Source organism: Diadema antillarum, unplaced genomic scaffold, assembly GCF_040938485.1.
Source record: "Diadema antillarum isolate AM-2024a unplaced genomic scaffold, OU_Dant_1.0 seq00002006_RagTag, whole genome shotgun sequence".
In the NCBI taxonomy this organism is placed as follows: Eukaryota; Metazoa; Echinodermata; class Echinoidea; order Diadematoida; family Diadematidae; genus Diadema; species Diadema antillarum.
This window is the reverse complement of record NW_027272662.1, coordinates 71703-97977: the sequence shown is the minus strand read 5'-3', so window position 1 is coordinate 97977 and position 26275 is coordinate 71703. Positions and strand designations below refer to the sequence as shown.

The 26275-nt window shown below is 38.6% G+C and overlaps 1 protein-coding gene and 4 non-coding genes across 5 annotated transcripts; 4 read left to right on the top strand and 1 right to left on the bottom strand.

The window, feature by feature from the left end:
• The first annotated feature begins 398 nt into the window (after window positions 1–398).
• Window positions 399–470, top strand: Trnac-gca (transfer RNA cysteine (anticodon GCA)). Its single transcript has one exon. It is a non-coding gene; the product is annotated as a tRNA-Cys (tRNA).
• Window positions 471–1133: 663 nt separating this feature from the next.
• On the top strand, window positions 1134–1205 carry Trnac-gca (transfer RNA cysteine (anticodon GCA)). The gene has a single exon. It is a non-coding gene; the product is annotated as a tRNA-Cys (tRNA).
• A 681-nt stretch (window positions 1206–1886) lies between these two features.
• On the top strand, window positions 1887–1958 carry Trnac-gca (transfer RNA cysteine (anticodon GCA)). Its single transcript has one exon. It is a non-coding gene; the product is annotated as a tRNA-Cys (tRNA).
• A 395-nt stretch (window positions 1959–2353) lies between these two features.
• On the bottom strand, window positions 2354–2425 carry Trnac-gca (transfer RNA cysteine (anticodon GCA)). Its single transcript has one exon. It is a non-coding gene; the product is annotated as a tRNA-Cys (tRNA).
• A 462-nt stretch (window positions 2426–2887) lies between these two features.
• On the top strand, window positions 2888–25160 carry LOC139713581 (DNA methyltransferase 1-associated protein 1-like). The gene is made up of 12 exons (XM_071625296.1): window positions 2888–3010; window positions 6696–6781; window positions 8653–8773; window positions 9694–9768; window positions 10590–10748; window positions 11562–11732; window positions 13005–13208; window positions 16831–16899; window positions 17992–18116; window positions 21070–21415; window positions 21954–22013; window positions 23935–25160. Exons 1-12 carry the CDS (start codon window positions 2888–2890, stop codon window positions 23998–24000), a joined length of 1605 nt encoding a protein of 534 aa, XP_071481397.1. The 3' UTR covers window positions 24001–25160.
• The last annotated feature ends 1115 nt before the right edge of the window (window positions 25161–26275 follow it).

The window sequence follows — 26275 nt, the reverse complement described above, 5'->3', positions numbered from 1 at the left end:
GTAAAACAAGAACGAAGGTAAGAAGTTGAATGCCCATACTTCCTGTCTAACTCAAATGTCTATATACTTAATATTTCTATATAACTTGCATGTTATTGCATCATCCATTTACAAAGGGTCCAATAGCAGAGTTGATGAGAGTTTCATATCAAAATTATCAAAGGTTTTTTTTTAATATGTGTTTTTGTTTTTGTTTAGGTATCCACTTCTTTCGATTTTTTCTTTTAATCTCTCATTCTGTTTCTCTTTCAAAGTTTGTTTTATGGGAAGGTTTTTTCAGGAATTCACAGAGGGGATCGAGATGTTTGGGGAATCTACAACTTACATGTTACTACATCATCCATATGCAAAACGGCCAGAGAACAGAGTTGAAGAGCGTTTCGCATTAAATCACCAAAGAGGGTATAGCTCAGTGGTAGAGCATTCGGCTGCAGATCGAGAGGTCCCCGGTTCAAATCCGGGTGCCCCCTGGTAGCAATTATTTTCCAAAATTTTTTATAGTCTCCACTGCTCTCTGTTTTCATTTACTTATGTTTAATGTTTTTATTTATTCATTCATTTATTTATTTATTCATTTATTCATTTATTTATTCATTTATTTATTCATTTATTTATTCATTCTTTCATTCATTCGTTTATCTATCTATCTATCTATTATCTATTTATCTATCTATCTATTATCTATCTATCTATCTATCTACTATCTATCTATCTACTATCTATCTATCTATCTATCTATCTATCTATCTATCTATCTATCTATTATCTATTTATCTATATATCTTTTATCTATCTATCTATCTATCTATCTATCTATCTATCTATCTATCTATCTACTATCTATCTATCTATCTATCTATCTATCTATCTATCTATCTACTATTTATCTATCTATCTATCTATCTATCTATCTATCTATCTATCTATCTAACTATCTATTACTATTTGCTCTCTCATTCTGTTTCCATTTTAAAGTTACTTAGTTACATGAGAAAGTTTTTTTTACAGGAAGTCACAGAGGAGATCAAGATGTTTGAGGAAACGCACAACTTGCATGTAATTACATCAGCCATATAAAAATGCAAAACGGAAAGAGAACAGAGCTGATGAGCGTTTTGTAATGAATCACCAAAGGGGGTATAGCTCAGTGGTAGAGCATTCGGCTGCAGATCGAGTGGTCCCCGGTTCAAATCCGGGTACCCCCTGATAGCAATTATTTTCCACATTTTTTTTTTAATTGTCAATGCACTCCTGTCTCCTTCGCTCGCTCAATTCTACATTTTCCCTTTTTTCTTTGCTCTCTCATTCTGTTTCCATGTGCAGTTTCCATCGTTATTTTTTTTTAAAGTTAGTTTAATGGTGGTTCTTACGATTTTCTCTCTTGCCTGCCACTTTTCTTTATCGCAACAACAATATAGATCTATCATTGTTATACCTAGTGATGCAAAAAAAATACACTCATACACACACACACACATCACACACAATAGAGAATTTGCTTCCATAGATTTAGGGGAACTTCTCAAATTATAAAGAGACACATACAAAATGCATTTTGTTAACCTAAAAAAGTAACCTAAAAAATTAACCTTAAAAAAGGGTCGAGGGATAGCCAGAACCAATGTAAAAGACCATAGAAAAAAAATGAATGCAAGCAGTGCGCTTAATAAATTCGCGTATATAATGCATATCAACAACAGCAGCTATTATATAAAAACATAAATGGTTTCAAAACAGTATGTACAAAAGGAAGGCTTGATTTATGAACAATATTGTTTAGGCCAGCATGAACCTATGAGACTTAAACGTAGGCCCTATATGTCATTACGTCATCCAGATAGGGTCATTTAGCCATGTTCGTGAGAGTTTCCCATTAAATCAGCAAAGGGGATATAGCTCAGTGGTAGAGCATTCGACTGCAGATCGAGAGGTCCCCGGTTCAAATCCGGGTGTCCCCTTATTCATATCATTTTAGATTTTTTTTTATTTTATTTTTTTTTTATTTTTTTTTTTTGGCACCTTATCCTCGCCCAATCCTTTTGCCCCTTTGTCTTTGCGACTCTTCGTTTTTATAACTCATATTTTACATTTCCATGCTGAATGATAGTACGATGTAGTCAGAAAAAAATAGGAACAGATAGGGTTTCTAAGGATCTCCAACTGCATTTTTTTTTTGGGGGGGGGTTGTTTGTTTACATTTTTTTATGTGTGCATGAAATTGTTTACCCATGATTCGTTTAAGGTAAGATCCCTGTGTTTTTGTAATTAAAGTATGCAAATTTACCTGAGAAACAATACAGAAGAAAAAGAAAGAGGTGTAAAATGGGAGAAAAAAAAAAAAAGGAAGGTGACAAGGGGGCACCCGGATTTGAACCGGGGACCTCTCGATCTGCAGTCGAATGCTCTACCACTGAGCTATACCCCCTTCGCTGAACAAGCGGGAAAGTTTACAATATATATAGTTGTGATGAATACATGTCGACCCATCTCCCGTAGGCATATTTTTGCTGAATGCTCAAGAATATGGATTATTTTCATCATTTTTTTATTATACAGATTGTCTATTGTACATCAACACTCTTCCTTATTAAACGATAAAGAAATTACTTCCACATTGTATTCCCTGTTTGCACTGGTGCTGCTGAAATCTTTGTAATTTTAATACGTCTATAACGTTAGGGTCTACGTGCATTGGCAGGCATAGCGCGCTGTAGCTGCGATACTTGCGTGGTTAATTATGGCGAGCTAGCTAGCTCTATCGGAATCGGATCATCGAGGATATAGCTGCGCAGTCGGCGGCGCCCAGTTGGCCCACCGTACGTACGCGTACCGTATACCGCGATCGAATGCTAGCTACCTGCGCTTGTGTGTCTGGAAGTCAAGCAAGATGGTGGACGTGAGGGATATCCTCGAATGGGATGTTGACTCGAAAAGGTTGCCGACAGCTTCACTCGGAGACTCTGGCCAATCAGTCAAGAAAACAGAGATTATAGGCGAACAGAAAAAGCAGGTAATTTGATCGCTCCTTACGCCCTTTCTTTGACAATATGTAGGGTTAGAAATCTTCACATTAAAAAAAAAAGATTTCCAACACCAATGTGAGTGCATGGGACAACATAAAAGAACTGGTTGAAAAGACAGATCTAACGTTAAAGGCATAATTTACCATTTGCAGATGAAACAAAAACCCAGCATTAGTGCTTTTAAATAGTTCTTAAATGTGAGTTAGGGATAGAAACAGCCACTGTAAAAATTTGAATCCGTATAATCGATGTTAAGTATTGTTAAATACACAAAATGTGAACAATAGTTATAAAAAGAATACTTCCAGACTAAACCATATACAGTTATGATGTAATGAGAAAAATAGTGATATCTCCTTATATTTTAGGCTTTATTGTGAAAATTTTATATGGTAGGATGTTTTGTGATACAATAGACCTACACATATGCATCAAATGTGATATCTTGAACATTTTTGAAATCACTGCTCCCAAAGGTAAACAGGACCTTTAACGTATTCACTGGTCATTACATTGGTGCATTACTGCAGGTGCCTATACATTTGTATGTTAGGCGCAGGTGCTAGATGATAATGTGTAGAATCTACACTAGGGAGGAGTTTAGGGGCCTTTTTCACAAAGTGCATTGAACACACAAGGTAGACCGTTCTATTCTTACAAGTTAATTTAGACGTATCACTCTATCATCTCAGTCCGGGAAACCCGCTCATGAGGACCGCTCCCGCGTATGAGGACTGCCCCGCCTCATGAGGACCGCCCCCACGCCTCATGAGGCCCCCTATTCACTTCTATTCATCTCACATCTGACGTATAAATTGTCGCAACTTTGCACGGTGATTTTTTGTTACACACACATGTCCACTATCCATGATGAAAAGAAGAAAAAATCCTATCTGTTTTTTTTTTTTTCAAAAATCAAGTTTTAATCAACCGATGCAGAGCGCCCATCAAAACACGTGTGTTTATATGGGCGCTCTGCATCGGTTGATTAAAACTCGATTTTTGAAAAAAAAAAACAGATAGGATTTTTTCTTCTTTTCATCAAACCCGCTCATGAGGACCGCTCCCGCGTATGAGGACTGCCCCGCCTCATGAGGACCGCCCCCACGCCTCATGAGGCCCCCTATTCACTTCTATTCATCTCACATCTGACGTATAAATTGTCGCAACTTTGCACGGTGATTTTTTGTTACACACACATGTCCACTATCCATGATGAAAAGAAGAAAAAATCCTATCTGTTTTTTTTTTTTTCAAAAATCGAGTTTTAATCAACCGATGCAGAGCGCCCATCAAAACACGTGTGTTTATATGGGCGCTCTGCATCGGTTGATTAAAACTCGATTTTTGGAAAAAAAAAACAGATAGGATTTTTTCTTCTTTTCATCATGGATAGTGGACATGTGTGTGTAACAAAAAATCACCGTGCAAAGTTGCGACAATTTATACGTCAGATGTGAGATGAATAGAAGTGAATAGGGGGCCTCATGAGGCGTTCCCCCCGGGCCTCATGAGGCGTGGGGGCGGTCCTCATGAGGCGGGGCAGTCCTCGTACGCGGGAGCGGTCCTCATGAGCGGGTTTCCCGGACTGATCTTGATGCTAGACCAAAACCTTTGACTTTGACTTTGACTTTGTGTGCATTTCATTTTTTAGTTTTACACTTAATTTTGCGAATCTTGGACTTGTTGAACTTGGAGTTGGGCTTGCGAAATTGTAAAATGCATGGGATGGCCCATGGGAACATTCCATCCATGTTTTACAGTAAGCTTACTTGAAATTACGTATTGTCGGATGCCTAAATGGACCAGAGAAATACATACAGTAACCGATTCGCTACTCACTTGTATTTATACAGTTTCTTTCATTCATCAAAATTTCATTGAAGCTGAACAGTAAACTATTAAAAGACATGATTTTGGGACCTTAATTTTTACTTCATTGTGAAAAGAATTTCGTGACAGCTGTGTTTGTTATAATGGGAGTGCACTGTATACATACATTTAAAATGGGTCACAATACAAATTTAAATTCCAACTAGAAAGTCTAGTACTGTCTACATGTAGATAGAGATCATGACTGAACCTACCCTGATCTTTTGCCTTTTTATGCCCCCGCCAAGAAGTGGTGCCGGAGGCATTATGTTTTCGGGTTGTCCGTCCGTCCATACGTCCGTATGTCTGTACGTACGTCCGTACGTCCGTCCGCTTTCGTTTACGCGATAACGTGAGTAATATTTACTGGAATTTTACCAAACTTGGTCCAAGTATGAAGTATGATAGGGCAATTATTTGATTAGATTTTGGGTGAAATCGACTGAAGGTCAAAGGTCAAGGTCAAATCATGAAATTGTATCCGTTTACGCGATAACTCAAGACTGGATGGAGCAAATTTCACCAAACTTTATTGGAGGATGATGTATGATGGGACAATTACTTCATTAGTTTTTCAGTGAAATTGGACAGAGGTCAAAGGTCAAATATCAAGGTCAGATCCTAAAATTTATCTGTTTACGTGATAACTCAAAACTGGATGGAGCAGCTTTCACCAAACTTGGTCCAAGGATGATGTAGTATGATGGGACAATTAGTTGAGTAGATTTTAGTGATATTGGCAAGAGGTCAAAGGTCAAAAGGTCAAGGTCAAATGCTACAAATGTTGCAATTTCCCCCATATCTATGCAATGCCCAAAGGTATTTTCTTGAAACTTGGTGTGGACATGTACTACAGCGTAAAGATTCTCCAGAGAGAGTTTCATGTCATAAGGTCAAAGGTCAAAAGGTCAAAGGTTAGGTGAAAATGTTGCAATATCACTTTTCTCACAAATTGTTCAATGTATCTTCGTGGAACTTGGTACATACGCACGTACTGACTGGCAGGGATTATCTAGGGAATTTAGGGGTCATGAGTCAATAGTCAGGGGTCAAAGGTGAAGGTCAACTCCTCAAAATTTTACTATTTCCCTCATATACTAGTATATCAATGCTTGCATTATTAGTTTCAAAACTTAATACATGCATTACCTAATGGAGATTCTCCGGGAAATTTCCAGCCAGAAGGTCAAAGATTAAGGGTCAAAGGCCAGGTTTCAATGCCCCCCCCCCCCAAAAAAAAAAAAAAAAAAAATCTATTTTGTACCATCATTACACTCTTTCTTCATTCCTTGGAAATTACTCACTGCATAAACTTATTAAAAGGTCCGTCAGAATACAAGTAAAAATTCTCAATTCCCCAAATATGTGTACCTGCACTCTTAGAAAATTATAGCAAACCCAGTTCAAGACATTTCTGACAAACCTGTCATTTCAATATTTTGCCAGTTATGTGAAACTGTCATGGATCACACATTGTGAAGACATTGTACTATACGCCTATTGGGAAAATCATGCATTATGGCGGAGGTATCAGTCGCCATAGCGACATTTGTAGTTATTTATTGGTTTTTCAGTCTCATCAATTTAATGAAAAAGCAAGCTGCCCATGATTCGACCATGGACGCCGTCCAAAATTTTACCACCTGCTACATGTAAAACCTATGTGTGTGTGTGTGGTTGAATCTTGGCATGGGGAGGTCGAGCCTTGGCATCTTTGTTTTATTTTGTTTTTCTTGTGCTTTAAAAAACAGATATAAAGAATGCAGACTTGGGTAACTTTTTGATCATGTAATATTTCAGAAACCAAAAAAGAACAATGAAGTTGTCTTCAAGAGACCTGAAGGGATGCACAGAGAGGTGTATGCACTGCTGTATTCAGATAACAAGTAAGTTTTGATTGTTTGGAATAGAGTGGATACCATACATGTATCTTGTGTGCATCCATGTGTGTGTATTAAATGTGTGTGAATGGGTACCACATAACATTGTTACATAATTATATGATGCATGGTAAGGTAGTTTAATTCTGTATCCGTGCATGGAGAATCAAGTTCATATTACTCTATAACAAATGGTGCATGCTCTCATTATATATCAATTTAACAATGATACACCAAATTTATAATTTCCACCCTTTCACTTCATTTTCATCTGGTCAAATAAAACTGGTCTTATTAAAAAGCTAAATCTATGATCATGCATACAATGTTTGTACATTGTAGGAGATCAAATTCTGTTTATGTGATAATGTGTGTGTACATGTATGTGTGTTATTCTTATGTGATGAAGAGATAGATGTATTTTTACGCTTCTAATTAAATGAAGATTTGGTCAAATGACTATATTATGTGGAAGTAATGTTTACTGCATTATTTGCCATTCAAAGCAAATATATGCAGCTTGCTTATCAAATACCTCGTGATGCATTGCACAGGATCGTTAGGGTTGGTTGTGAAATGTAAAGAAAAAAAAATTGAGCATTGAGAAAAAAGGGTTTCTGGGAAGAACACTGTACTAGGGCTTTCTATAGCTCAGTCAGTGGAGCACTGGGCTAGCATCCAGAGGTCTTGGGTTCGAATCCCGATGGAATCCCATTTTCTTTGCTCATTTTTCCATGAAAAAACCCCCCACAAAAACAGTCAGTTTATTGTCGGAAATGAGTGAATGACTACAGAGCCCGACATTGATAGATTTTGCTATACATGTATATCTGGCCAAAGAAAAATCAAGAAATTGAGATTTATCTCAGTCACATGTACTGTAGCAGCATTTGCCCTCACCTTTCATGGATTTTTTTTTAAAGCTCTTCATTAAATGATTCTGATATATTGTCAATATAGTTTAAAAGATTAAAGTTTCTGTTTCTCTCTCAAAGTGGCACAATTTTGTAAAGTATTGATTTTATCAAGATTAGGGGGTATATGAATTTAGCCAGGCCCAGCTACTCTTCCTTACAGATCCATGTCCAGGACTTGACATTAACTTTTTTCTGGTTGCTTATTCAGGCCACTAGAATTTTTGAATCTGAGATTTTGGTGTTCCAAAAATGGAATGTACTTGCCAGAAATAAGGGGTAATTTAAAAATTAATTTTAGATTTTAGCTGCCCCATTGGGCCACCAAAAGATAATCTTTTTTTTTTCTTCTAATTTGGTGGCCTGATATCAATTTTTTAGAGACCCCAGGCCACCAATCGACCGCTAATGTCGAGCCCTGATGTAAGATGTGCAGTAAATTCAGAAGTGCTGATGCAAATTGGCAATGCAATGTACCCAGCATTTGATAAGTTTATTTGCACTTCATATTCCCTTTTCATTTACAATTTTTTCCATTCATTCTTTTTGAAGGTATTGCTTACCATTGGGAGCAGTGATTTAAAAAATGTTCGAGTTATCACATTTGATGCATATGTGTAGATCAGTTGTATTGCAAAACATCCTGCTGTATAAAAATTTTGCAATAATGCCTGAAATACATTGTATAAAGAGATATCACTATTTTTCTCACTAAACCTTCACTGTAGATGGTTTAGTCTAGAAACAATTTTATTATAGTTATTGTTCACATTTTGTAATATTTAGCAATACTTAACATTGATTGTAATGATTAACATTTGTACATTTGTTGTTTCTATCCCTATCTCACATTTTAAAACTATTTTGAAGCACTAAAGCTGGGCTTTTTTCCATCTGCAAATGGTAATAATGCCTTATGGGCCGTTACATTGAGGATAGCTGTTGTGGCATTGTCTGTTGCAGGGACCCACCACCCCTGATTCCGTCTGACAGCAACAATGGCTACAAGTCGATGAAGGTCAAACTGGGCAGGTGGCAGGTCAGGCCCTGGAAGTGGATGTCCTTCACCAACCCAGCTAGGAAGGTCAGTGCACTCTGCAGTCGTGGTTTCCCCGTAGGGCAGCGTGTTTCACAAGGGGGCCAGTCTCCCCAAGAGAGAGAAAAAAAAATCAATCGCACACACACACACACACACACACACACAAACAGACAGGGAAAATGATTATATTGTGATCTTGTAAGCTCAGTGTTGCCTTATTCATCCAAGGCTGCCTCTAGACTGTTAGCATCACGTGGATAGAGGACCCTGCCATTAAACTGTATGTTGCCAGGCATCCATTTTTATTTTATTTATTTTTATTTATTTTTATTTCAATCATTTCTTGAATGAATTTTTTCTTTTGGTTGAGAAAAGGCAAAAGACGTAAATCATCTTCTTTAAGGATATTTGCACTTGTCAGTGTTTGAACTGAGGATCACCTGATCATAATGAGTGCTTTGTTGTGTGGTACTGTACCACAGGGCCCCCAGCTCTGTTGTAACTTCACTGTGCGGGTGACATTCGCACAGGAGCGTTGTGAGCTAACAATGGGATAAATGTTTGTTTTTATGTTGTTTTTAAATGCAAAACAAATGCTAGACAAATTCATATGTTCTTGCCCAATTTTCTGTGTGATTACACCCATTTTACTGGTGCTAAGCAAAGTACAGTATTGTATGCTTAAAATTGTTGGTGTATCAAGCCAATTATCTATGCATTTATTCACTTGTATATCACCAAAGTCTGCTGTTTTGCATTGCAATTTGCCATCGTATAGGTGTATGAACTTAATAGCCCTCTAGAGAATATTTCTCTGTTAGAGAATCTTTAAGTAAATCCATTCCTGGAAATATTCTTCATCTGAATATTAACAGTTGTGTATTTACAGAACAAATGTTTTTCTTGAATAATTTTCTTGAAGAATCTGTAATAACTCAGGGTCTCTGTTTCATTCACTTCAACAGGATGGAGCTGTATTTCACCACTGGAGGAGAATAGCTGATGAAGGCAAAGACTACCCTTTTGCCAGATTTGATAAAGTAAGTGTCCTTTGGGAGTCCTGTATGAAAGAGACAATTAGATATATTAATTCCATTTTGTTTTTGAGAATTTGGAGTGGTATACTCTGATTTATGAATTTCAGACTTTGAGATTGGCAGAGTCACTTTGCTGCACTTGATAAAGATGTAATAGTCTTTCAGAACCCTGAAAAACTAATACCGTTTCCAGCAACTCATGCATTTCTGGCCTGCTCCTGGCCCGCGCTAAAATCTCTCGCACCAAGCAAAAAAATTGCATTCAATAACTATAGGAAAAGGGATAGTACTGCTATGGTAACTAAGTGCATGCTCCGGTGGAGGCACAGCCAGGGAATTGTGACCCTTGACCTTGCAAGGAATTTTTGCCAGAGCCTGGTGCTGCTATCGTTCATAAACGCTTTGATCGGTGCCTGGCATGGGCCTGGCACTGGTCTGGTGCTGATAACAGCAGCACAAAAATAGCCCGAGCCTGGTGCAAACTACTTTGGCCTGCACCATTCATAAACTCAAAATTTTATGACTTAGCCCGGGCCTGGTCTTCACCAGAGAGTTGCTGAAAAGGGTGTAGCAAGTCACAAAAATAAAGCAAATGTGCTGTATGTGTCTCGAGGTAGAAAATTGATAACTTTTCCTCTAAAAAAGGACAATACTGATACCTTGTGTCCTCACTGCAATTGTTGATCACTTATCCAACCTTTGCAAATTTGTCTTACTTGTTCCAGTTTAGGAAACATGATATTCACAAATTATACATGTCTTGTCCAGTGGTATTTTGCTTGAGTGATGTAAACTCAAACTCTTCTCAAATCCTTGCGGCATAGGCCATCCAGATCCCCATATACACAGACCAGGAGTACCAGCTGCACCTGCACAGTGAGAAGTGGACACGACTGGCCACTGACCATATGTTTGACCTGTGCTCACGGTTCGACCTGCGCTGGGTCATCGTCCACGATCGGTTCGACCATACAACGCATGGGGTACGTGAGGACTTCATTGTCATTTTGCTCATTAGGAAGCGATATGTGATGTGATGTCACATTGCAGCCATCTTGAATAGCATGAGTGTCATCAGAGCATTAGTTGGATTGTTTTATTCTTTAAGAAGTTGTTCAGTGCAAACTGTTCAGTAGGATTCTGTAAGAAATGCAAAAAAAAAAGTTCCAATTAGAAATGTCCGCCCTTTATTAAAGAAGTGTATAAATAATGGCTTGAGCAGAAGCCCCCTCTCTCCCTTCTCCCCCCCCCCCCAAAAAAAAAGAAAAGAAGAAAAAGAAAAAGTTTTGAAAATAGCAAAAATAGAAGCCTCTTCACTTAAAGTCGGAGGTCAGGAGTTCAACTTTGTGAAGTTTCTGCATGCGTAGACAAGGTGTTTTTACCTGCCATGTCCCTCTCGACCTACAAGTGTGTAAATTGGTACCAAGCAATGCTAGAGTAATAATAATGGCAGGGCCCTGTTGTAGAGAAGTGGCAATGCTGAAGAGGCTACCCTGCTTAGAGAAGACCATAGAGTTATTGTCATTCCTGTAAGCTTTAATTTTTGCATACAGATATTTTTGCAATTGAGGAGGTCATGGACTCTGACATTTTCACAATTGACACTGAGGTTATCATATTAAGTGCATTATTACCCCAGCGCATGGCAACATTTTCATGTGTTGTTTAATTCGCGGTCCAACTGTGATTTGCGAAAGTCACAAAAATTAAACCTTTGCAAATATAGCAGCTTATACAGTATTGTGTGAGAAAAATTTTGATGAGGCAAACTTTTCTCCCTTTGTGCATCCTTCCAGAAACGGTCTGTTGAGGACATGAAGGAGCGTTATTACAGCATCGTCAACAAGCTGGCCAAAGTTCGCAGCGACCCCTCCCTCAGCAACAAGGCACCCCAGGCATTTGACGCTGAGCACGAACGCAGGAGAAAAGAGCAGCTCATCCGACTATACAACAGGACCAGCGAACAGGTCAGTTACCTCTCTGCACTGCCTGGGGGCTATCATCAAATCCCATATTATAAAGTCTTTTTCTTGTTGTAACCATCACTTTCTGTGGTTTCATAATTATGAAAACTCTTGTGGACCAAAGAATGATTTTGCTTGGTCTGGCCATTCCACTCGATGATAGTTGTCCAAATATATAAGAGAAATATTGACAATGTGAATTGCCAATTTCATCCTGTTGGTCAATCTCTTGCACTGGCTACATAAAGAATTTCTAAATGTTTGTGTAAGGATATGATTCTGAGTTATGGCTTTGGCTTGCATTCAAGACACTGAAAACAGCACAGAACTTCTAAAGCTCATTTTTTTTTTTTATGCATCAAGCCTTGTACCAGCATATTCTCACACTAGCAGTGGTGATTTGCATGAAACCAGACACCTAAACTCTTTTATGTGCCACATTTGCACACCTGACTCAGTTGATGCCTTGCCATCTTCACATATTTTGCTCAAGTGCACAACCACCCACAAACGGAGTGATAAATCTCAATATGCCACAGCACACTGAAAGTATCATACGCGATTCCATCCCTTAAATATGTAACATGCGGTGTCTGATGACTGAAGAGTACAATTTCACAGTCTGTTTTGAGCGTAGGTTTTGAATACTGGCCAATTGCAGAAAAATAACCATAGCTTTGTCCTAAAATCTACATCATAGCAAAGCGTGCAATTTTCTTTACAAATTTGCTCACTGCATTGCTAGCATACCTGTAATATGTGCTGCTATAAAAAGTTACAGTGCTTTGGTAGGTAAACAGAATGTTTCCAAAAGTACTCATGCATTGCCTTCTCAGAATGATGTGGCATATAGGGGGTTTACACCGTGGCACACAAAAGGTGAACTAGACACTTTGGCCCGAATTCACGAAGGTGGTACAAATGAAACCATGGTTTAAACCATGGACAAAAACCGTGGAGCGCCAACTGTCGCATGGTATATTTAGTTACGAAATCAGTCATTTCGATATTTTTTTTTGGAGTCATTTGATTATCTTGTAACGAAATGACAACATTTTGTAACTAAATGAACATTTCGTCCATGAAATGAACATTTCGTTAACGAAACGGTAATTTTGTCGACGAAATGACCAATTTTGTAACGAAATATTCAGTGCGACACTTGGCGCTCCATGGTTTTTGTCCATGGTTTAAACCATGGTTCCATCTGTACCACCTTCGTGAATTTGGGCCTTTGGATTCATCTGACATCATTTTTACACTTCTCCCCTGTAGGTGGAGGAGGAGGAGATGCTGATAGCGGAGATGAAGAAGATTGAGCTGAGGAAGAAGGAGCGCGAGAAGAAGGCCCAGGACCTCCAGAAGCTGATCACGGCGGCCGACAACAACGCCGACCTGCGGCGGACGGAGCGCAAGATCAACAAGAAGAAGATCGCCCTCCCGCTCAGCAAGAGGAGAGAGCAAGAAGGGGCAGTCAAGGTTAGGCAATTATTTATTTATTTATATTTTGTTTATTCCGTCATATTTAAATAGGGTAGTCCCCTCAGTTTTTTCAACTGCTTTTCCAGGGGAGCCCTGTGTACATACATGATAAAACACTGGAGTACAGTAGACTTCATAAAAATCACATGCAAGTATAACACACATACACAAAACAATTCACGCTTAAAAGATACGAGACTGACATATACTGAAATTGGCATAGATGAAGTGAATTATTCAAGAAAAAAAAACACAAGCAAATGTACAAATTAACTGTGTAATTACTGTTATGACGCACCGTAAGTAAAAATTGAGTTTAAAATTCAATAAAAGGGGTTAGTAGGACCAAAAAGAAAAATCATTAAAAAAAATACAAACAGTTAAAAAGAATTATTAAAACAATTAATTTATCACCAATACGTCATAATAAGTATTTGTTTAAAAGGTATAACTCAATACCTGCTCAATACATTGTTTTAAGGACCTATTCGATGCAAATGTATAGTATGTGGACTTGTGTTGATCTGTAATACCCTCATCATTACTTAACTGTATACGCCAAATATTTCGAGAGGTTTATATTTTTCGCAAATTTCGTGAGTAGGGTGCTATTCGCAAATTTTAAAACAATAACATGCGACAAACATTAACTCTGATCCTGACGTGAATGTGACATGCACGCATACACTCTCCGTTTAATCCTGTACTCCACAATCACAAACTTAATCACTCTCTAAATTGTGGGAAGTCCCGATTTGTGAAAAATTAGACTCACTGAACATATGGTGTATGCATTGTAATGCAAAAAGAATGTATAAATGTGTACCATACATTTCTGCAGTCATGTTGACTTTAAATATGTTGATTTGTAATACCCTGATCATCACATATGTGCAAAAAGAATGTGTAGATATGTCCCACATGCTGTTACATTTCCGTTGACGTGACTTATGTTGCAAAAGTAATGTAGAAATATGTCCGATATATTTTATGATAATGGTTCTGCTATTTTTCTATAGGTTTCTTGGATATGCCAACAAAAAACTCTTCCAAGCCAAGATTCTGTCAATGTCATCATCTGTCAATTACTGATACATAGCTATAATTAATTAGCAAAAGACATTGGAATGCACCTTCCCCTAAACTGAGCATAACTTGCATTCCTGCTAATGGGATTAACAAAAGACACAGTGATGTTGAGGGTATCATAAATCGACACAAGTCAACATGCATTTGCATTGCATTAATGTTATGGGGGCTCAATTTCAGACTGTGTCGAACTTTGCTGTCTCAGCTGTATTATGATATCCAAATGAAAAAACAAACAAACAAAAAAGCACCTTGGCATATAAAAGTTTATAGAATTATGGTGTCAGTATCAAGAGATCAGTACACAAATATCACTATGCTAGGAACATTTTACGAAATGGTTTATTCCAGTGCTGCTGTTTGTGGGACTTTCTGACTATTTTGAATTTTTTTCACTCACATTTGTTGTTGTTGTTTTTCATGCATTTAGCCCTTAATTTCAACTCTTAAGTTTGTGCATAGCTGTCATATATTACACAACATTAGAGACCCTGGTAGTGTGTAGGACCATGCAGCTGAGATTTTTCAAATTGGAAATATTGTTAACAGTATAAAGTCATATGCTGATGCTAATATTCAGTCAAAATTTTCTTCAGATTTGACAGCTTTCCATCAAACGTCTTTCTCTGAAAGGTTTTGATATTAGCTGTGATGCGAGAAAAGGACCCTTAGGGCATAAAATACTGAAAATAAGTTTTCACCTTCACATTGTAGAATGAACTCTGGGGGGCGTTTCATCAACGAGTTCGTCGGAGGTTTTCACCGACAAATTTGCTCTCAGCCAATCAGACGCAAGGATTTCAGTAGCTTTTAACAGTTGTCTGTGTAAATCACCGACAAAAAGTTTCATGAAATGGTCCCCTGATGTATTTAGATATGCAAACCATTTTCTGAAATTCCACTCCTAAATGCCCCAACTATGACATGTTAAAAAAGCCTGTTTTGTCGAAATCCTGCCACTTTTTGATGCGTCTATGCCTGTGCGTGCAGCTAGCTAGCTGAGCTGTTTTTTTCTTTGCGCGTATTGGTTTGTCAAACTTCTCCGCCATTGCTGGCGCTTGTGTGCATCAGCGCTAAGGGCCCTTGTCTTTCGTCACAGCCCATATATGTGTACCCTTAAATCATCACTATTGTGTTGAATCTAACATCAGTCAGGTACATTGTGTGTTTTGAAAGTTGCATAGAAGCAGCAGGAATGCTATTCAATTTGAATGTGTATGTTATGAATGCTTTATGTAGAATTGGTACCCAGCCTTTTTTTCTTTTCCAGGATTTTCTCTTTTTTTTTATGGGGGGGGGGGGTAACTGATAAATGGAATGAGATGATATAGCTTAGTATGAAAGTTCAAAAGCATTAAATGTGTTTTTCTAGTTGACTTTATGTAAAATTTGCTCCCCATTTTTTTTTTTTTTTTTTTTTTTTTTTTGGGGGGGGGGTTAACTTACCAAATCATGAAATGGAGTAAGATGATAATGTGCAGTGTGAAAGATGGAAAGCATTTAAAGTGTTGTTCCACTTGACTGTGTATGTTATAAATACTGAGAATTTGCCCCATACTGTTTGTCATCACCATTCCCAGTGTAACTATTGTGTTAGTGTGTGTGGCTTTGTGTCTATGCATTTTGTGGGATTTTTTGTTGGTTTGTTTGTGTGTGTGTGTAATACACAACCACTCTATTGGTTTCCATACATGTAAATACAGTACAAGATTTATTAGTTTCCATGTAAATCCAGTTCAAGGTTAACCCAACTTGTCCCTTTGTAAATGTAACACTCGAAAATTGAAGAGGATTTTCTGGAATTTGTGCATGTTTCTGTGTATGCTTCCCACAATGCTTTGAGTTTACTTGAGAAGTAAATAATAAACTTCCTTTCAGTTACACTTGAATGAATTGTCCAGCCTGTCACAGTACACTCACCTGTGTATAGCAGCCTCCTGCTATCAGTCACAGTGGCCACTAATCTCTGGGTAACAACCTGTCAGTACTGGCCACCTCTGACCTGCATGTTGTGTATCCTATGATGTGTGTGTGACCTTTAGTGGCTTTGCTATCAGTAGGCAGGTTTGACCGTGCTACCATTTCTTTCCCAATCTATAGGAAGTGTGCAGTGTCAGTCACGCATTATTGATTTCTAGGCAGTGACCTGTCTTACGATTATACTGTAAGTGGAAGCCAGGGAAGTGAAATGTAAATATCTTGAGGTTATTCAACCATTTTCAGTCCAAGAGGAATTGTGAGTTTTGTTCTTTTTTTGTGTGTGTGCATGTGTGTGTTTGTATGTTTGATTTTATTTCTTTGCAGTTATTTTGTTTTATAAAATTTCCTTACTTTTTTCATCTTTGAGGGGAGCTGACCAGATTTGAAATAGAAGCAAGTGCTGAAAGATGTCACACAGTTGTAATGTTGACCTTGGAAAGCACACACAAACACACCCACGTAGTGACTTCCTCTTGTCGTTACAAATGCCCTTATTGTCCGAGAGAGTAAACGTTTTTCTGTATGACTCATCCCACTGTGATTTTGGTAGATTCCGGAAACAGGCGGCATCAAGTTTCCTGACTTCAAGCAGTCCGGCGTTTATCTGAGAAGCCAAAAGGTGAGCTCTGAATCCGGCTGCAGTCCCGCACAGGCCCCTTGGGACTGCCAGCCATGGAAACTAAATATTTACATACACAAGCTCTTACTCTCACACACAATGCCAGGCTGAAAGCCGCATTCACACTCGAGGAGTTGTTGGGTTTTTTGCATCATGATGCGAAAATCAATTATGTTTGCAACCATTCACACACTGCAAAATAAAAAATGAATTGGCTGCAACTAAAGCGCTTTGAATCTCCAGACTGTGCATCGCACCTAAGCAAAGACCAGAGTGTGAACGAGGGCACCTGAGTGTGGAGACCTAGTGGGGCAAAATTGAATTACATTAGGAGATTAAAAATTAATGGTTTCGTCACATGTCATTCACACATGCCATTCAAGACAATTTGTCATGATAGTTTTCAGAAAGAATAAAGCTGGACCCATTTTTGCATTGTGATGCCTATCACGAGAGTTAAAAATTCTTTGAATGAATAGTTTTCACATCAGATAGTCAAGATAAATTTTCAAAAAGCGTTACCTTCATATATGTGTGTGAACGGGTCCAAATGATCGTGTTTGAATGATATTGCCAATGTCACTCCATAGAAAACCAGCAATATTTGGAGATTTAACATAAGTGATGTTCTGATTTGTTCATCCAAATGATTTTGTGGCCACTATCCCAGTACAATTTCAACCCCTTGTATAACTATGTTTAGTATAGATGACACTTTTATGTAATTGATAATAGATTGATAATGATTTTGTATACTTTTTGCCAGATGCAGCATGGTATGAAAATTGCACTGTTTCCTGCATTCCCACCATAGGACAATCACAACCAAGGTTACCAAAACTCTCCAAAAGCAGCAATAGACAATTATTTAGGATCTCCTCTTTTGCTTGTTTGGGGTTCATTTGTGTTTGTGATTGTCCAGATATGTGTAGAGTGATGCCTGCAATCATGATATCTTCTTTGTCTGTTAGAATACAAAAGTATCCAAGTTTCTCTGGCTTGCCTTTAATATAAGCAGTGTTTGAGTGAAGTGACATCTATTACAGGAAATTTCTTGACACACAAACACACACTTTCCTCCTCATCCTCCAGATGAAACTGCCTTCTTCTGTTGGTCTGAAGAAGACGAAGGCCATTGAGCATCTCTTGGACGAGCTGGGCATCCCAGTCCAACCCATGCCTACCGAAGAGGTGTCGCTGCTCTATAACGAAGTCAGGTAAGCTTGAATGCTATTGCCTTCGTATGAATTACCGTAGTGACTACCAATTATCTACTTAGACCAGGAAGAGAGAGAGAGAGAAAAGTAAAGGTACAAATGTTGTCTGTTTGTCTATTTACCTGTTTTCTGATGTTTAGTTTGTCTGTGTCTCTGTCTGTCTATGTATAGGACTGCAGTCTATTTACTGTAAAACGAGGAATTTTTGCGTGCACTTTAATTCCGCGAATTTCGCGAGCGCCAAGATTCGCGAAATTAAAATGCACACAAAAGTCCTTGTTAACACTATATGCATTGAACGCCAGTGGCACTTCGCGAAAATTTCATGCCACGTAAAAGGCTGTCGGCTCCAATTCGCAAAAAATTCATGCCGCAAATATATCATGTTTTACAGTATCTAACTATCCATCTGTCTATCTCTGTCTGTCTCTACAGTATATCTGTCTATGTTTGTTTGTCTATCTCTTGATATCTATGCCTGTCTGTATGTGTCTGTCCATGTATCGATGTATATATCCAGCAACATCCACGGGGAATAATTTTCCTGGTATCGCATCTCAATATGCTAGATGCACTTTTCTTTCATAGAAGTGTGTAGGATACCATTTGAAGTATTGTTCATCAGCTGAAATTGTTAATCAAATTTGAGTGGGAAAAATTACTCCCTGATCCATGTTAGTGATGACACGCTGAATGTCCCACTCGTTAATTGCAGACACAACAGCATGTGTCCTAATTCTGCCTTTTGGTCATTTCACTGTGTATATAGCCTTTTCACTCATCTGTGCTTTTCGAAAAGCACATTAAATGTGTTCTTAGAGATGAAACACTTGTGTGTTGCTCTGACACAGTAGCATGCCTGCATGTGGTATTTCTGAGAAACAGCAACTTATATAATGTAAGAAAGAAAAGAATGCAGTTGGGACATCAAATTGTGACAAAATGTCGTACTGACAGAAGAAAACGATCATTTTCATTACATGCCTAATGTCAGTTAGTATACTAATATAGAAGGCAGAAAATGCCCTTAAGATTTTTCTTGTCCCAGTAGAATAGTCTATACTCTTATTCACATTGACTTAATTGGTGCCAGAAAGATTGAAGAAGAAAATGAGGATTGACATGGCATAGTCTACATTTTTGTATGTCACCTTAGCTTCTTGTATCATGTAGTTTATATTGTGTAGGTGTCAAACCTGTAGTCTTGCCACAACACTACTAAAGATATGTGTCTCACTTCCTCTAAGGGCATTGAGGCAAGTGCCCCATTTATTTTACTTGCCCTTCAGTGAGATCTAGTTCCAGATAAGCTGTCAAGTAGGTTTGCAGAACCCTGCGTGCAAAGGTGTATGCACTTGCCCTCCGGGAGGGGTGCATCAAAGGAAATTTCTCCAACAAAATGTCTTTTGTCAATTCCACCGTTTGAAGGGCATTTTATACCCACCCCCATCTGCTACCACATGCAGGAGCATGCAATAATAAACACACCGTATGTGCAGACAGACGACTTTGTTGCCTCGAGACACAAGGTGCTCTTGACATCTCGTCGTCGTCGCTGGGAAAGTGGGTCGGCGCAAACGCTGGTTCGCGTTCTTCCCTATCTCCACTATCTGTGAAAAGTTCTCCCTCGGGGTTGCTTTCTCTCTATCTCCCTTATCACTGTGATTTCAGCTACCCAAACTGAGCCAGCTTTCCCCCAAATATTTTCACTCCAGCTTCCAGCGAAGAGGAAGTATCCTCGGATCAGCTAATTGCCAAAACAGTAATCTGTCTCTCTCCCGTGAGAGATACCCTTCTGAGTCAAACTGGATAGGTATTTTGGTGGATGTTGTCCGCTGTTCCAGTCAGTCTCTGTCCAGCAGCTGTCGTTGTTGGTTTTTGACAAGGGACCCTGAGTGTTGATGTTATGCGTTGATGCAGGCTCTGTTGTGTGCATTCGAGTTTGTGGGACAGAGGGCGTCGTGGCAGATTGTTGACACCTGGTGGTCACCCGGATGTCCAATCAACGATGGTCTGCGGTGCCATGCAGCAGAGCGTCTTTGACGACAGGTTCAGATACTCCAGCTGATGTGATTCTGAATAATCAAGTCTTTGTAGTATCTTTTTCTGTTCATGCTGATGAATTTGTTGCTGGTTTTTGTGACCCTTTCAACTTCCAAATACCGCAGATCGAATGATTGAAACTAGTCATTTTGATACTCTTGCTTTCATGTCATATTTATATAAGAAATCTGGTGTTTCTGTGGAAATGATAAGCAGTCAATTCAAAGTAGCTGAAATTTTCTGTCAAAACTTTGTGAATGTCATCATTTCTCATAACAAACCCAATCCCCATTGTCTAAGAAAGAAGAAGAAATGTTGTGGTTGATCACCAGTCAAGAGATAAAACTCAATTCTGCTTCACCGTCAGCCAGTTAGAATGAGACAGCTGCCATTGAGGATGTGATTTTCCTTTTGTCAATGTAGGGTAATTTTCTTCAGCAGGGAGCAGTAAGCAGTGAAAGTCTAAAATTAACCCCAAAATGCCCGCTGGTGTGGCACACTCATTAATGGCTCAGGGATACCTTGTGCATATTTGTTAACGTCTGATTCACACTGCTCTGTGCTGAAAGGACAAAGGTTATTGATGTGTGTGTGCTGCTTATATGGTCGTGTCTGAAGTGTTCCGAGCTTCTGAGAGATGTCAACTCATCGTGTTTTGAAGACATGATAAATGTGTGTATTTGTGAGCCCTGAGTTCAGATGGGATAGCATGTATTCTGTTATCATTTCTCAATGTAATGTAAACATATTATTGTCATCATGATCTGGTTGCATGTGATTCACTTTGTGAAAAGAACGTTTCAATCCCACTTTTTTGAAGACCCATTGTCACTGAATTTACTTCACAAGGCATCTTTTTAAAAGTGTTCGGTGAGTTGATGCAGTTCATTTTGCATCTTTCCTCGCTCAGGTCGGACATGGTGCTTCTGTATGAGCTCAAGCTGGCGCTGGCCAACTGCGAATTCGAGCTGCAGACGCTGCGCCATCGGTACGAGGCCCTGGCGCCAGGCAAGCTGCCCTCCAAGCCAGCCCTGACACTCGGGGCAGCACTGGCTGCAGGAGAAGGCATAGGTGGGACTAAGGGCTCATCACTGTCGGGAGCCACTGGGACTGCGTCATCGTCATCGGCGTCGCTCTCTCCGATGACCATGGCCTCGTCGTTGTCGGCCTCGTTGAGTGTGGGTGTGGAAGACAGCATGAGGGAAGAGGAGAAGGATTTCAAAGAGGAACCGTTGTCTCCAGGGGCAAGTCGAAAGGTGAGATATACTTAAAGGGGAAATGAAACCCAACTAGACACATGCATTGCATTAATGCGAAAAATATTAGTAGAACATGTCAGTGAGAGTTGAGGAAAATCAGATGATCCGTTGAAAAGTGATGAATTTTTAAAGATTTGGGGCTGCCATCGCTGGATGAGAAGACTACCACAGCTTGTGATGTCTCACATGGAAAATGCTAAAACAATTAAAAAAAAAAAAAAAAATCTCTTAAAAGTGGAACATATTTTTACTTTTCTAGCATGATGAAAGAGGATTTGACTTACCATCCTTCAGAAAGCAGGGGGAATTATATTTTGTATTATTACCCGTAACATATGTCAGTATTAAACAAGTCAAGGGAATTCCATGTTCAACCAGTTTTGAGTACCAGATGTACACAAATCTGATTTTCCCTCCAATACTTCTTGGTGGCATTAGATCTGTTATATATGCACTAAAATGCAATACATGTCTGTTGGTATTTGCCTTCAGCAGATATCATTTTGTGACATTTTTGCTAATCTCATTTCAACAGATGACTGACCTAGTGGACCAAATCATTGTGGATGTGGTGTCAACGACCCCTATTACACTGGTGAGTACGCTGCTTAACCAGCAGACATTCTGGTAATATCTGATACCTATACATGTAGGTGATCTTTGCAACACAATGTGTGCAATTAGGTGGGCATATCAGCTAATAGCTGTGGTCCTTGGCAAGGCAAATGTATTTTACATTGCATTGAAAGTATTCAAGCCTTAAAAGACTCATGAGCAGAAACAAGAAGCAGAGAACATGGGGAATGAACTCACAAGAAATGAATGATATACTGTACGAGCTGAAATTTTCATGGTGGTTTTATTTTCGCGAATTTCGCGAATCACCTTTGAACCTTGAAAATAACAACACGCGAAAATAACAACGTGCGAATAAGTAAATTAAGTTAGACCCTTGCAACCGCGAAATTAACAACACGGGAAAATGTCCTCCAAGTAGCAATTCGCAAAAATATCTGTATGCGAAATTTCAGCTCGTACAGTAGCATGATGAGATATTTGAAAGGTAAGACTTCTACATGAATCACTGCTATGCATTTATTATGATTGCAAAAGGTATGTTCAGGTTTAGCTTCTTGCTCTATTTCTCCTTGTCTGTCTTTTCCTGCTTGTACACCTTCTTCTCCTTCTCCTACTCTTCCTCTTTCTTCTTCCTTTTCTTTATATTTCATCTAAGGCTGCATACCGATCTCTGTATATGTGACCCGCTACAACAAAAGGATCCGAAAGTCGGGGAGGACAATTTTCTGAAAATGGCATGATATTATTCCCGTACTCTTCTACTTTAAGTTCATATATAGCATGACTCATAAAAGTAGTCGGTTGCGGAGATATCGATGATTTTATCAGTGAATGTCAAGTAGTTGAGAGTTTCGAGAAAAACACCGTCAAAGTTGTCCTTCCGACGCTATCATGGTCATTGGGTGGCGAGACAGTTTTCACCGCTTGACAATAGAAGGCACGCTCCTAGCGACCTCCGCCATGTTCAGTCAAGCTTAGCGCCAGCGGTCTACGCACGACCAATCGGCAACCGTTGCTAGGGGTGGAGTCTAGCTGCGGCGCTAAATCCAAATTTTCGGACACGTTTCTCTTACATTGAAAGTCGGAAAATCATGGCCCAGAAAAACACTAATTTCTTGCCTTTCCTATGATCATTTAGCTTCGAAATTTCGGCAGATGATGGGTAAAACATTACACTACAAAATTATGCCAAAAACAGAAATCTGATTGTTTTGACCAATTTTGATGATGTGACTTCAAACTCGATTTTCTCGGCTCGGCCGTCAGCGACTTTAGGATCCTTTTGTTGTAGCGGGTCACATATATTTATGCAAAGCGTGGGAGATACCAAATTGAGCGTTCAGAACTACCAACATGACTTTAATTATTCAGGACTAGAAATTCCATGTTGTTCTCTTGTTTTATCCCACTAACAAAAAACCAAAACAAAAAAGTGTTTCTGTAAAAGATGTGTGAATATGAACATGTTCAAGTAGAATTCCCATAAAAGCATTTCCTTTGTAAATGTGTGATTTTAAACAACCTTTTAAAGTTATATTCCATCTGCACACTGCACATCTGCGTATCCATGTACACACTCTTTTTTTTCTTCTTTTTTTTGCTCAGAAAAAGGAAGGTATTATGGTACAATTGTATATCTTAGGGTAAACAAAAAGGTTTGGCAATTGGATAAAAGGAATGTAAATATAGATCTCATCAAAGACTTCAAAGATGATCATATATTTTCTCCGTGACCTAGAACTTTTGTATGGTAGTAGTAGTGGGGAGTTTGCTCAAATCCACTTCCACCCACAAAGCTATTGCAATTTTTTTACCCCAGTGTGGTGTGCTGCTAGAATCTTTCCTGTTTCTGAATCCACAAGTATGATGCATAGCACAGGTTTCAATATCATTTGTCACTGCTCCTTTTCTTTTCTTCCACTTTTTCTGATCTACAGCAGCAACGCAAGAAGAGGCAGGCAGCCGTAGAGCAGGGTAGCATTCTCAAGAAGCTGAAGAAGTGAGAGGAGATTGGACGCTGACCGACGAATCTCCCTCCTTTGGATTGCCAATTTGCAACTCGGCAGACTCGTACAGACTTATTAATGCTTTGGACAGTGATGGAGCCATTGCTGGCCTTTGCATTGATGAGGCATCCAAACATTTGCAGGCACAGAAGTCGCTTAGCTTGGAGAAAGATGGAACTCTATGAGAGTTATCGAATGACTGGAGTGCAGACAACCCTTGATTCTTCATTGATTTGCTGGTCAAAGGTCAAAGGTACCTACACATCATGTGAGTACACTGAAGAAGCCCTGACCAGCCGTCACATGTAGGGATATTATTGAATACTTTACAGTCAGTCCTGTTGGTCTGTTTCTCTTTGACAGTAGAAATCCTTTGTGTACGTTATCTTTTGTTGCAACTTTCTTGACCGATTCAGGGTATGAAGGGAAATGAGCTCAAACTCCCCCACAAGTTCTACAGTTGATTTTTTTTTTTTTTTTTTTTGCAAATTAAGCAAGATCTGCATTGAGGTAGACCAAGCCAGTTTTTACTTGTATATCTTACGATGAGAAATTAAAACAAGGCAACAAAAATAATAAGAAAATTGGTCACGCAGAAACTCTCCGGTATGATAGTATGAAATTTGTAGGCCTCAATTACTGTCAAACAAGAAATTATTGGTGTACATGAAGCTGTCAGGAATTTTGCGAGGAGCCAAGACTCGCGAAAGTAAAATGCATGCAAAAGTGTTTGTCTACACATTGCATTGAATGCCACTGGCGATTCATGAAAGCTTCATGATGCGGAAAAGGCCACTGGCCCTACTTTGTAAAAGTTTCATGTTCCAAATTTTTTTTTGTTTTACAGTATGCAGTCGTATTTAGCTTGTTCACTCTAATTAGATTTAGATGCTAAGTCTTGAAGTGTATCATTGGAACAGAATTCTGCATGGAATAAAGTGTAGAATTGATATAAGACTTTTGAGAATGATGTGACATGCATTAACCTAAAAACTTTCTTTCTGATGTCCTCTACTCCCCATTTTTCCCCCAAATGTCCTCGTGTAAGATTTATAAGTGCATGCTTATAATGCTAACCAAATGCTAGCAAATGTGGGAATGGTACATGTTAGATCAAAATATTGTCATAAATAAGTATGACGCACACCGGGTAAACTTAAAAATTCCCCCCCCCCTAAAGTTAATTACCCAATCATGAAGACATCAATATTTTCATTTTGTTTTTGTTTTTGCCATCTGACTCAGCTTCATTTTGGATATTTCCTTTTGGAGAAAGCAAGTTTGAACACCCCATTCAGTTAGTCTTGTTCAATCAGTGAATTTCATTATGTTAGTGAGAGAGATAAATTGGAGATACAACTGTAGTAGGATGGAAGTTATTCCAGTAGCTTTATTGCATGTATCCAGCTGCTTAGAGTGAAAATTGCTGTTGTAATTTTTCTCAGAAAAGTTAGGAAGTCAATCTCAATGTATTTAATGACCATGATGTAATTAGACATTCATTTTTTTTCAACTCTTTGTCACTGTTTATATTGCTGACTTTAAGGTTTTCAGATGTTCATATTTGATTTGCACAAAAATGTCCTTTGAAAGGGCTGAGAGCTGTGTAAATTTTTCTCAAGTCAGTTTTGACTTACTGTATAAGCTGTAATTTTCGCGAATTTCGTGAATCTGTCGGATCGCGAAATTAAGTGCACATGAAAGTGTCACGTTGCACTAAGGTATTACTGCATTTATGATATCGTTGGTGTCAATTCGCGAAAAATATCTGTACGTGAAAATAAAAGCTTATACAGTACTCGTAAGATATGCACGGTACCTCTGTTATTATAGACATGTTACTTTGTTCCTTTGTTTTAAAAATGTAGTCGACATATTTATGGGGAGGTTCAATACTGTAAGTGTATTACAGTGTATCCTTGGATGTTGCTGGGATGAAAAAAGGTTGAGCACAGTCAGCACCAGTCTGTTAGTCCTGCTTCATAGAAGTCTTGTTACTGGACTTAGCTTCTGTCTTGTCAGATTTTACGGACGACCTTAGTACTGATGTCAGGTGGATTTTGATTTTTGATTTTTTTTTTTCCAAGATAAGCCCTCGTACAGTCCTCATACATTCAATGAGCTTGTTGGTGTTTAACTAAAAGAAAAAAAAAAAGCAAGTGCATATGTAAATTATTGTAACTGAGATGTGTATGATATGTTTATATTCATCTGTAAATTTATGATGTGTAATAAACACGACATCAATACAACGCACAATGCATTGAATGTA

Bases quoted from the DNA above. Each gene is read 5' to 3' on its own strand.
- LOC139713581 (XM_071625296.1), top strand. From the start codon at position 2,888: ATGGTGGACGTGAGGGATATCCTCGAATGGGATGTTGACTCGAAAAGG. The intron at 10,749-11,561 runs GTACGTGAGGAC...GCATCCTTCCAG, and splicing joins TCGACCATACAACGCATGGG to AAACGGTCTGTTGAGGACAT. The intron at 13,209-16,830 runs GTTAGGCAATTA...TGATTTTGGTAG, and splicing joins AGCAAGAAGGGGCAGTCAAG to ATTCCGGAAACAGGCGGCAT.